This window comes from Protopterus annectens, chromosome 9.part0 (genome assembly GCF_019279795.1).
Source record: "Protopterus annectens isolate FY-2018-M chromosome 9.part0, PAN1.0, whole genome shotgun sequence".
Classification (NCBI taxonomy): Eukaryota; Metazoa; Chordata; order Ceratodontiformes; family Protopteridae; genus Protopterus; species Protopterus annectens.
In genome coordinates, this window is record NC_056743.1 from 310,628,017 (window position 1) to 310,640,342 (window position 12,326).

Sequence of the window (12,326 nt, forward strand, 5' to 3'; positions counted from 1 at the left end):
GAAAAGCTCCACAAATTTACAATAAAATTGTAAATGAAAATAGTATTATAAACAAAACATTAATATTTTCAAGCTGGAACAGTAAAAGCATAACAAAAAAAATTAGAGTTGAAGCTGACATTTAACTTAAGATACGTGCAAAAACAGTATGATAAATTTGTAAGTACAGACAAGATAGTTACAGCTAGTGAAGATCATTCAGGTAGTATATAAGTAGAAATATTTTTAAGATTGAATGACAGGTAATTACCAGGATAAGATGACTAAGAGAGCTGACACATAACAGAAATAAAACCAATGAAGGCAGAGGCAGTAAGCTATATAGGAGAAGAAGTCAGTTTATGGAGTTTATTTTTCCTTAAATATCATCCACCATTTTGACCAATTTTTATAAATGTTCTCATAGTAATATGATCTTTCCATAACTGTATTAATCTCTTTCCTTCTTCATTCTATGCTTTCTTGCATATCTTTTTTATTCCTTTGCCTATTTTTATATATTCCCTGTTTTTCTTCATCTCTATCCATATTGCAAGATGATCAGAAAATCCTGTTTCATCTACCTCCCCCTTCTATTATAACTAAACCTTCCAGTACTATAAAATAATCTATTTCAGTTATATACATACCCCTTTTTAAGTCAATGAATTTTTTCCCAATGTTTTAACTTACCACATCTTATAACTTCTAACGTGTTTCTTATATTATTTCCTTTCTTTTTATGCTTGTCTGTTAAATCACAGTTAAAGTCTGCTGTTATAGGATGCATGCTTATCACTACACAATCTAAAGTGTGATGAAATAACCTTTTCCCTTTCTTTACAATTAGTATAAGTCTATAAATTTATAATTCTATATATTTATTTGCATTTTAAATTTGCAGTGACTAATCTTCCCATTTTTGCTAAAGTTACATTTAATATACTTACCGTATTTCTACAGAATATGGCTATTCTAGAACATCTCTCATTTCCTAAATTCCAGATTATCTTTCCTCCCCATAGTTTCTCTGTTTGTAATCTTTCTTCATTTGTGAAAAATCTTGTGTCATCAAATATAATGCATCTACATCACATGTTACACAACTCCAAAGTCCTTATTCCTTTTACTATATTCTTAATACTATTCACATTACAGAAAGCATTCTAATTTTTTTGTTTTACCTTCTCCTTAGATTCTTAGTTTCATAAGTTCATAGCTAATTACTGGGATAGCTTTCTTAATAGATCATTCAAAGCCTAACCAATTTCTCTATCAAATGTGAGAATCAAACACTGTACCTTGTGTCTGATAGTCAAACACCTTAACCATTATATCAACCTCCAGACATTAACTGTATATATTATTTTGGGTCTGTATTATATTGTTGAAATGGCATTACAGTGAATGCAGTTTCAATGACACATAAATAGAGAAATGCTAGAATAACGAAACCCGAAGTCATCAATTATTTTGATAGACCAACAAGGCAAAACATACCAGTTAAAACACACCCACACCCCCCTAACTAAATGTACCAAATCCAAGAGTGCACTACAGTGGGGTAAAGGGCAATGTCATGGCTCAGGCAAAGTGATTTTTTTCCCTAGGAAAAAAATCGCTGACCTGAGCTTTTGCTGTTTAAGCATTTCGCTCTTTATGTGTCGTTGAAACAGCATTCACTGTAATGCCGTTTCGACAATATACTATAGACTCATTTTCATCTATTTCCTTTTTTCGTTTGTACTTATCCCTTTAAAATGCCTTTTTCTTTCTATTACCCATTCACCAATAGTCTTTTGCTTTTACTGCCTCCCAATTTGTCTTCATCACTTATTTCAGAACCTTCTTCTGTACCCTTTTTATTATTTTTTCTCATCTAATTTTTATTCTCTTTCTACTACTTCTGAAATTTCTTTTCTTCTCTTTCTTTTTCCTTACTCTTATTTTCATTTTTGCTTTCCATCCATAAATGTCCAGTTGTCTTACGTTTATAAAATTGAAATTAATATTTTTTGCATTATGTCCTATTTCCCCACAAATATAGCATTTTTTGTCATAGTTACTTAATAAATGTCCTTTTCCACAAAAAAAAATTGTTTTGGGTTGTGCCCAGTATTTTACAACACCCATATTCCCCTCCACATTTATCGTGCTTGGTATATGTGTAGTTGTTTTAGTTTCTATTTTTTAACACTGTATTACAGTCCCGGTCACTAGTCCACAATCCCCTTTTGCCTTAAACTTTTACAGCATCTAATACTTCCTGACATAAAGTTTTCAAAGATCCTTACAAAGTCTCGCTTTCTACCTCTTTTTGAAGTTGTACATGAATTTTATGTTTTTCTTCCCTGTTAAATTCTTTTAGAACATAAAGATTGCATGGGTTACTGTTTTTCTTTTTTCATATTCTCCAAGAAAATTTTCCATTGAAATAAGCAGTTACAAATATAATGTCAGAAATTCTCTTTTTTTAATAAGAATAAATGCTGTTACCTCATGTTCTTTTACCCCCAAATGAGCTGTTAAATTGTCCTCAATTCATACCTGTCCATTTCTTTGTCTTTTTTACTATGAATCCTTACCGTATAGTTCCATTTTTCATTTCTTTTGCTTTTTTTTCTGCTACTTCACTTTTGCTTCCTTTACTTTCTTTACATATATTTATTTTTTGATACCACTACTCTTCAGGATTGTCTCTGCATCCTCCTTTTGTATTTTCTCCATAATGGCCCCCGAGAAAACATCTCCTTCATTTTCTGGCTCATTCTACAACACCATTTCTTTAAGTAAATCATCCCACAACCCTTCCAACTGGAGGATTGTAATTATACAGCCATGATTTGCTGACTCATCTCCATCAAACATATTACTTTTTGACATCCCATCAAAATCCTAAGCGCACTCTCCAGTCTTGATATTTGCTTTCTCCTCTATTTCTCTCACCACTCCAAAATCTCCTTCTATTTCCATCTGCCTTGCTGTTTCTCTGGGCCGCCTCTGTTCCTGGAACGGAAACAGGAAGTGCTCTTGCTAAATGGGTTCCACTCGCAACACTGATGAGTACGTTTTTTTAATTGATATATACATTACATATTATTTACATATTTACAAATCTCCATACATTATAAACTTCAATTATAGCATTTCCCCATTCTTTTATCCACAACCAAAACATTATTTTCTCCAGAATCTTTGTCAAACTCCATTTTCCATTGGATTTGATTTCATTTAGTCTCTTGCTCCCTATAGTCCATGAAACATAAAATATTGCTCTGTCCATTTTTTTCACTTCTTCCTGTTTTTGTGACCATAATAATGAAATTCTATTATGTCCATATTTATTTGCTCAAATTTTAACAAACTGTTCACCTTGTTATGTTTACATATTTCTTTCCACAAATAATTAACTCTGTCACATTTCAAAGACACATGCTCAGTAGTCTCAAACTCTTCACATTTATTACATATTCTATCTTGCTTTTTCTTGTATGGCATATTTGCCTTAATCAGCAAATTTCAAATAGATAATCTCCATAAAAAAATCATTACATCCTTTAATCTTTTTATAGTTATTAAATCTCATCATTATGGCTTTTTTTATCTATTTCTAAATCTTTCCATGGATCAATGCAATAAAATGCTTTCATAATATTTAAGTACCATTCCTTTCTATTTCTTTTCACATATATTCTTTTTTGTATTTTCTATAAGACATTTTTGTTTTGGTACTCTTTCATTTCTTCATTCATGATGTTTTTACATCTTTTTTAACTTCCATTCCTTCCAATAGTTCTTTGTATTTTTAATATAGTATTTTATCAAGCTTTATTTTCCTTCATAATTCCTTTTAGTACCTTGTATAAAATTAAAGATGATGCATGTGCTATTGGGTTTATTAAACCCAAGCTTCCTTGCTCTTATTTCATATATAGAATCCCTCTCTTGACTGGATTCAGTCTAGAGCCCCATATAAAAGAAAATATAATTATCATTAGTTCCTTTTCATACTTAATAGGAATCATGTAGATGTTAGCAACATAAGCAGTTTTCCTATTGGTGTTCAACAAGTGTGCTTTTTTCTATATGAAAATCTATATGATTTCCAAAACAATAGTCATATCCTTTGGTTCTTTGAGTACATTATCCCATTGTTGTTGTCTGTATTCTTTACTTCCAAATATTATTCCTAATATATCTATATACTTTTCATTGAACACAATACCTCCTGCCATACATTCAAAACCAAATTTTTTACTTTTCTCTTTATTTATTCTTAACCAAATTTTAATTTATACGTAATTTTTCATTTACTTCTTCCATCCATACTTTATTTTTAACAATTAGTACAATACCATCTGCATAATTATACATTATTGGCAGTTGTACTTCCTTCATCATTTTGTATCCACCGCTACTTGACATTTTATTAATTTCCTTCAGAATTACATTCATAGCTTTATGTCTTTTGGCTTTTCCCAGTTAGGGGTCACCACAGCGGAACTCTGGTCCGCTAATGATTGGCAGTAGAGATTTACGTGCTGGCTTGCCGGGCCTAACGCACAACCTTCAACGAAGGAACACGTTCGCGTATGCGCGCACAGAAGACGCTCTAACTGAGAATCGAACGGGCAACGTCTAACTGTGAGGCGACAACGCTAATAATGATCAGATTACAGTACTAGCTGGGCAGCCCTGCTTTATTCCCACATTCTATTTTTATTTCTTCCCCAATCCAGATTTACATTTAGTTTCACATAGTTCCATCATAAACTGGTTTTATTACTTGTAATATTTTTTGCTTACATTATATGCCTGCAGAATTCCTCATAATTTATATTGAAATTTATCGTAGGGTTTACTTATATCCCCTATCTTAATCTTTGCTTCTAGATTTTTATTTATGATATAATCAGTTGCTTCTCTTATTATCCACAGTAACTCTTGACTTCCTTTTCTTTTGAATACATATTGGTCATATATTATATCCATTTTTTAATCATTTTTTTGTTATTATTCTCATAAAAATTTTATAATATGTATTATTCAATATTATAGGTCTCCAGTTTTATCTCCTCTTTATTTCCTTTTTTTAAATATAAATTTTATAATTCCTGTACACATCTCTCTCTCTCTTTAATTCCAGTTTCTAGCCATTCATTCATAACTTCTATAAAAATGATTTTTTTGCCACTGCTTTATTTTTTATAGATGCCATATTCAATTCTGTCCAGTCATGTTGCAGAATTCATGTTAATATCTTTTAAAATTTCATTTGATTGTTTCATAGTTATTTTTTGTTCTAAATGCTGATTATCTTTACTATTTAATTTTTCACCTTTATAAATTTGTTCTATGTTTTCTTCTCTTTTAACAAATAATTCCAGTACATATTCTTTAATTATTTCTTATATTACTTTTTGCTGTCTTATTTGCCTACCTTCCTTATGCTTTAATTATCTTGTTGTTTTTCCTTCTTTTATTATTTTACTCAAGTAATGTGCTGCCTCTTCTTTCTTTCCTTGTAAACAATATTTTTGTTTGTATAACAAGCTGTAGATTTTCATTTGCTATATTTATTTTTCTTTTTCATAAAATTACAAGTTACAAGTATTTTTAATGGTGGATGTATCATATTGTGTGTATACCTTTATGATGAAGTTAAATCAATGAATTTAATCAATTATCAATTTAGTTCTTAATTGAGTATTACAACGAGTATATAAGTGGTTATGTTTTACATTACATTATTCTGAAGAAGTCTGTGGAGTACGGACGAAACCTAGGTCAACAGCATGTTTCCACTGTGTTAAGTACGTTTTTGTGTGGTTCGTTTGCCAATAAACGGTGTGGATTTTTAGTTCGTGGTGTTTTTCGTTTCATCAGTGCTACCTGTCGAATTGATTGTGGTACTCATTGGTCATTGTGCTGTGGGCTATATCTGGGAGCGATTGGACCTCACATCCATTGGACTTAAGCTGTAGATTTTCATTTGATATATTTATTTTTATTTTTCATAAAATGAATTGTTCTCCTCTAATAAATCTCTAAATGTTTCTTGACTTATCTTATATCTCTCTTTTTCTTTTTTCCCTTATCCATTCTAAAAACACTTTTTATATTTCTCTTTAAAATTAAGCCACCGAACAGTCTAGTTATCATAAAACTCTCGTCATATTCATATGATTTTTCCATAATTCTATAAGTTCTATTTTCTCTTCTAAAACTATCATTTTCATTAGTTCTCTTTATTCCTTTATTCCTTTTCCTATTTTTATACATGCTTCATTGTCCTGTATTTTAGCCCATATAACCACATGATCTGAAAATCCAGCATACTTAATTCCTTTTTCTTTTACTTTTAAACTATCAGATATTAAAAAGTAATACATTTCTATTCTAATTTCATTTCTTTTGTAGGTCCAGTGATTATTCTCCCATACACTAAACTTTCCACTGCTCATAATTTCTTTAACCATTTTAACATCACAATTAGTATTATTTTTTCTTAAATTACAGTTAAAATCACCCATGACTATAATGTCCATATTTACACAAACATATTCAAGAATATTTTTAAACACCATTCTCTCTCTTTTTTGTTATAATATGCATATAAAGCTATAATTCTATACACATATTTTTCCATCTCAAGTCTGTTACTGTAATTTGTCCTAGCTCCACTATGGTTACATCTAATATTTTGTTGCTTTCTTGACATCATGTACATATGCCTGAGCACATTTTTCCCCATGTTCCAAACTACCACACCATTCCAAAGTTTTTCAGTTTGTGTTCTTTCTTCCTTTGTTAATAATCTGATATATATTCTAAAACAATAATCTGTGCATATACTGCAACACACTATTGTAATATGCCTCCTCTCCTCTTAAGATTTTTCATACTCTTCACATTTAAAGCTAATATTTTCAGCTTTTAAGAACAGTTAGTGTAATAACATTTTTATCGCTTTCCTTTTTTATTTTCCCTAAGCATTATATTTTTTTTAATTTTCTTTTCCTTTAACTCTTTTCCCTATTGAATACTTTTGATTTCTTACTGCACACCTGTCAACTTCTTCCTCACTTGTCTCCCGTTTCTTTTTCCTTGTTTCTTTCTTCAACTTCATGTACAACCTCTTTATTAGTTACATCTTTTTGTACATTTTCTTGTATAACGCATTCTTCTGTCTGTTTCTCCTGAATAACTTCATTTTCATGCACATTCATTTCACATTCTAGCCTTGAATGACCAGCATTGCCAAGTTTTTGCACTTTAAATCACATTTTTTGCATTATGCCCTCTTTTACCACATAAATAATCAAAGTATGTGATAAAAAGATGTTAAACGATCACTTTTCCACAAAAATAATGACTCTTTGGTTGACCCCTGTATTTCACAAAATTGCTATTACCATAAACATTAATAGTACTAGATACATGCATAACATTATCATTTTTCATTTTTAGTATTCACCACATTCCAATCCCCCAGTCCATAGTCCTCTTTCATCATACATTTTTTGTAGTGTCCATTACTTCTTTACATGTAGTTAACAAATGTTCTTTCATTTCTTTTGCTTCAACTTCACTTCTAAACCGGGTTATTATTCTTTTTGTTTTGTTTGTCTGTTTTAAGCTTGCACCACATATTTTAACCATGTGTAAATATTTTTCTTTTGTTCATATGCACCCAAAAAAATTTCCATGACCGACCTAGTCAAGAATATCAAGTCACAAAAAGTGTATTTTTAAATTAAATTAAATGCTCTTACCTCTTTTGCTTTGACACCCAGAGGTGCTATGACAGAGTCCCAAACCTCTTACCTGTCCAAACTTTTTTCTTGTTTGCTGCTCACATGTACTGTATACTTCTGTGTTGTTTCTTTTATCTCTTCTTTGTTCCTTCTCCAACAGTTTGTGCATATGTTTTTGTCTCAGGAACTTTCTCTGGCACAGTCTCCTATTTTACTTTTTCTTCTATTTTTCCATGATGCCGCTCCTTGAAATTGCTGCTCCATTTTCTGGCACTCTTTGGTTTACCATTTCTTCAAAATAACCAGCCCACAAACCCCCAGTTGGAGGGTTGCAATTATGCATTTTTCAGAGGTAACTGTCTCTCCTTCAGACAGTCTGCTCTGAATGTTTTCCTCAGAATCCATCTCTGTTTCAGCTACAGTCTCCTTTTCCTCCAATGTCACTGTTTTTTTATGCACCCACATCATCAGAAAAAAGCTTCTGATAGTGATTCTACAATTTCAACTACATTTTCAGCAACTTTCACTCCAGTTTCAGCAAAAGCTGAATCAGCCATATTTTCTGCCTGTTCCTCCTGGCTGCCTCTGTGTCCGGACAAGAAACAGGAAGTCAGGATGTATAACACACAAACTATTCCCCTGACTACCCAGGGGAAGTTTCCCAGTGCCTTAGCCAATTTTTCCCTAGTAGTACAAATACCACCTCAGCGCTCTTCTGAAAAGAGGCTAGTAGCCTAGTGAGACTAACCCAGTAAACAAAAGATAGCTAAATAAATAAATAAGAAGTTGTAGTTGTGACCATTTGTTATTTATGCTGCCAATATTCGCTCACTCATTTGTTAATTTACTCCTTATCTTGGGTTTGGGGGAGTGATCTCTATAGGTCTAGGATTAAGATGAATGTCAACTTCTTACAGTAAAAACAGTGCAGTTCATTTAGAATTTTTTTGTAATATTTCTTTGTTAGTTTTGGTGAGTAATTATGTAGTAATGTCAGTATCACATGAGCTTTTTATTTAGTGTATGTGCTAAGTGAACAGATTCAATCCACCACAGAGGGATTGCAGTTGCATAGTCTATCATTATTTTCTTAATATGTAGTGTTTGTGGCGCTGGTGTTTACTGCCTGTTGTAGGTAAGATAATCACTTGTAATGCCTAGTAGTATCAGAGCTACAAAGATTGTTACCTTTTTATGTGCAATGCAGAGGTTTAGTTTCTACTGTGTTAGTAGTAGTGGTCACTCTCACTGAATGCTGTATGCTATAGTTGGGTGTAAAGACAGAATACTGTATTTGTACACTGCTGGCAGGTGTTGCATGAATTTTTTGTTGGTTTGGGATTTATGTGTAATACAGTTTATTGGGTGGGGAAGGTACCACAGGGTGTATACGGCTAACCATGTTTTAGATTCATAAATAGAAAGCAGGTTTTAGAGAGATTAACATTTTATGTTGGGACATGTTTTTTGCATTAGTTGTATAGGTGATGTATTTCCTAATTTGGTATGTGATCTAGATGTGTAGCTGATCTGATGCTAGAAGTTAGAATGGTGGTTACAAAAACACATGCAAAATGCAGCAGAGGCAAACAGAGTGGTAATCCCTTTAGGGTAGTCATTACTGGGAAATAATGGAACTTCTTAAAGTGATGAGACCCACTATTTGTAGCTTTGGGGTCTATCAGACCTCTACAGTGTTCACACATTCTGCCATTATGGGCTGATGTGCTTGGCACTGCTTGCAGGCTCTGTGTACAAAGTAACAGAGTCCTAATTTTGTAGCCCCAGTGATCTGGGTTCACCTGGTAATTCTGGATTCATGAGGATGTGGGCAGGATGATAGGAGGGAGTGGTCCAAGTTGTCTCGCCCATCCCAGGAGGAAGGAGGTAGTTTGATGCACTGTATGACTGCTGTTTGGTGCTGTAGCAAAAATAAGATGGGCCAAGGATGGAAACTGTGGTCTGCCAAAGCAGCATCATGGTGGTGTAGCTGGATTTTGGTTTGTGCTTCAAATCACTGGTCTAATTTTCATGTCCTTTCAGCATTGTGCCTGTCAGCTGCCATAGGGAAGGGAGTTAGGTGTAAACAAAAATCCGCGGGTGCTGCTGGGGAAGGGGAGTAAGTCAAATAGGGGTGAAGAATGTGAGTATTGTAGGGGAGACAGCAACCAAATAAAATAATAAATTACAGGGTGCTGCTGTATGCAGTGCACACCTAACTTACCCATATCTGTGAGCAAGTTAGTGTCAGTCAAAGGGCACCTAAGTGGAACAACCCTTAAGTATCACTAGACAGCTGTATTTGTTTTCGTCTGTGTTGGGACAGTATTTAATCTTGATGAACATTAATTTGACCAGTGGGTGCTGGACTGCACAATGTGCAGCTCAGTTCATTATAGCAGGATATAGCTAACTGCATCTTTTTGCAGATTTCATTTTGCATACTGGCATGGTGAGGAAACAGAAAAAAGGGAAAGAAAAGAGATCATCAAGAAGCTTCTCTCAACTATATATGAAACTTACCATATTGGAGACCACATTAAACTCTATCTAGTCTTGGAAGAGGTCTGTAGGTAGATCATGATCGTCTGTTATTTCTGTCTTATTGGGAAAGGAGTACATTAGGTGTGCATTTTGGGAAGTGATGAGAGTAAGAGTAAAGATGTTCTGCTCTAATAACATTTTAACTTTGGTTAGTCAGAAAAAAAAGTAGAATAATATACAATGCCTTTATGGAAACACGAGAAGTACATGGCTGTAAAATTCTTAAACCTAGACCTGAAGGCCATTGATGATTAGAAACTCCAAAGTATTCTGTCTAAATGTGTTGTTCCCTACCCAAATGGAGACACTTTTATCTGTGTGGGCAGATTATTACTGAATCTAGACATACATGAAATAACATGTTTACATCCCTTCTTGTTTTTTGTAATGGACTGACATAATTATTGGGGGGTTGGAGTAATGGTTAAAGTCACAGACACAAGGTACACAATTTGATTCTCACCTTTGTGTGAAATTGGCTAGATTTAAAATGGTCTGCAAGGTCAGTTAACCTAGTACAGATATATGAACTTATAATGACACTGGTATATTTTAGTGACAGCTAATTAATCCTAGTTGGTTTTGCAATCATTGAAACTTGTTACATGCTACTTAGTTTAGAATTACTGTCCATTTCTTTTTCTGAACCATTTCCTCTACCTCAGTATGAGGGATTCTGGCATTTCCTTTAATAATGCTTCACTAATGAATGTTTAATCTCCATAATTTGATAAAACTTGGCATGTGCAGTCCTTTTAGCATTGCATTGACTAATGTTTCCTTAAAATACTGTTTATCAATCAGATGAAATGTATGTACTTTTCCAACTACATATTGCTTACTTATAAACTTAAGACTGTTTTGCCAAGGGTGCTGTTTTAGGAATTGAAAGTTTTATTTTTATTATTATTATTATTTTTATTTTGTTCACTCCTACATTCCTTTTACCCATATGTGTCCAAATGAATGCTTACGAGGTGGAAATGCAGTGAGGTCATGTTACTCACTCATACTAGTGCCATAGCCTCTCTGAGACTCCTGTACTCCTAGCAAGTAAACATATTCCTTCATATCCCCAGTCCCCACAGGATACCAGTTTGCAGCATGCACCCTGATGAGACACCCCAATCCAATCCTCTAGAGAGAGGAGATGGTAAACCCCTCTTTATGTCCCTCCCATAACTGGGTTATTTGTTGAACCCAGTCAGTGTTGGAGAAAGAGAGAAGGAAAATGTGCTTCAGTTCTACTTTTCAAAATAGTACTAAATAAAAATGTGTATTTTATCAAGCTGTATCTCACTGCTTTTCACTTTAGTCTGGAACTACTTCCTGTTTATATCCCTGGAAACTTACTGCATGTGATGATCCATTTGTATGCATTTATTTGAAAGTTTTATTTAGCTATGAGCCCCTGTGCTCATTAATGTGTGCTCAAAACTCATTTTAACGGAATGTGTTTGTCCTTGAAGGGAACTTATTCACCTGATCATCCACCTGTCAGAAGCTTTGCACAAAGCAAAACTGAAGGCTGTCTTGGTTATCCCCCCTGCCATTGCTCAAGGGTAAGTACTGAATCCATTATAAAAAAAAAAAAAAAAAACCTTGCTAAGCATTTTTGCAACTGTGTTAATGAAAATGTTCTCTAAAGGTTGTTTTTGACACAGAGGTAATGCAGACTTCATATATTGAACAACACAGTGATTTGCCAGAAGGACATTTCTTTCTTTCTGTTATTTCCTTGGTACTAAAAGCAATTATTTTACAGGGTGCTGTTTTTAAATGTTCCATTTGGTGCTGAGTTTCCATAATAAAACCAATTACAGAACAGCAGGACTGCAGTATAAAGCCATAACACAGAATTTTTATGCTGTCAGTGGACATTTAGAAGGAAAACATGTTAAGAAAAAGGATTGACTGGGATAATCATTGACTCTGCAACAAATAAGAAAACCGCAAAGAGGTTTCATATGGTCATCACAAGTTGCCAGTAAAAGAAGCCCTTTGCATAAGAGACATTTCATCTGCTGTAGTTATAGAAAGAGAACT

At 33.3% G+C, this 12,326-nt stretch overlaps 1 protein-coding gene across 4 annotated transcripts in view; it reads left to right on the forward strand.

Annotated features, from left to right (window-relative positions):
* CHID1 (chitinase domain containing 1) overlaps positions 1-12,326 on the forward strand; it is a 1,907,544-nt gene that overhangs the window by 645,227 nt on the left and 1,249,991 nt on the right. For 3 of the 4 annotated variants that reach the window (XM_044082892.1, XM_044082890.1, XM_044082891.1), the window contains exon 8: positions 11,750-11,842. The exons of the other annotated variant lie outside the window; for it this stretch is intronic. In XM_044082892.1, coding sequence (XP_043938827.1) covers positions 11,750-11,842 — 93 coding nt within the window. The remainder of the gene's footprint in view (positions 1-11,749; positions 11,843-12,326) is intronic. 4 annotated transcript variants of the gene reach the window in all.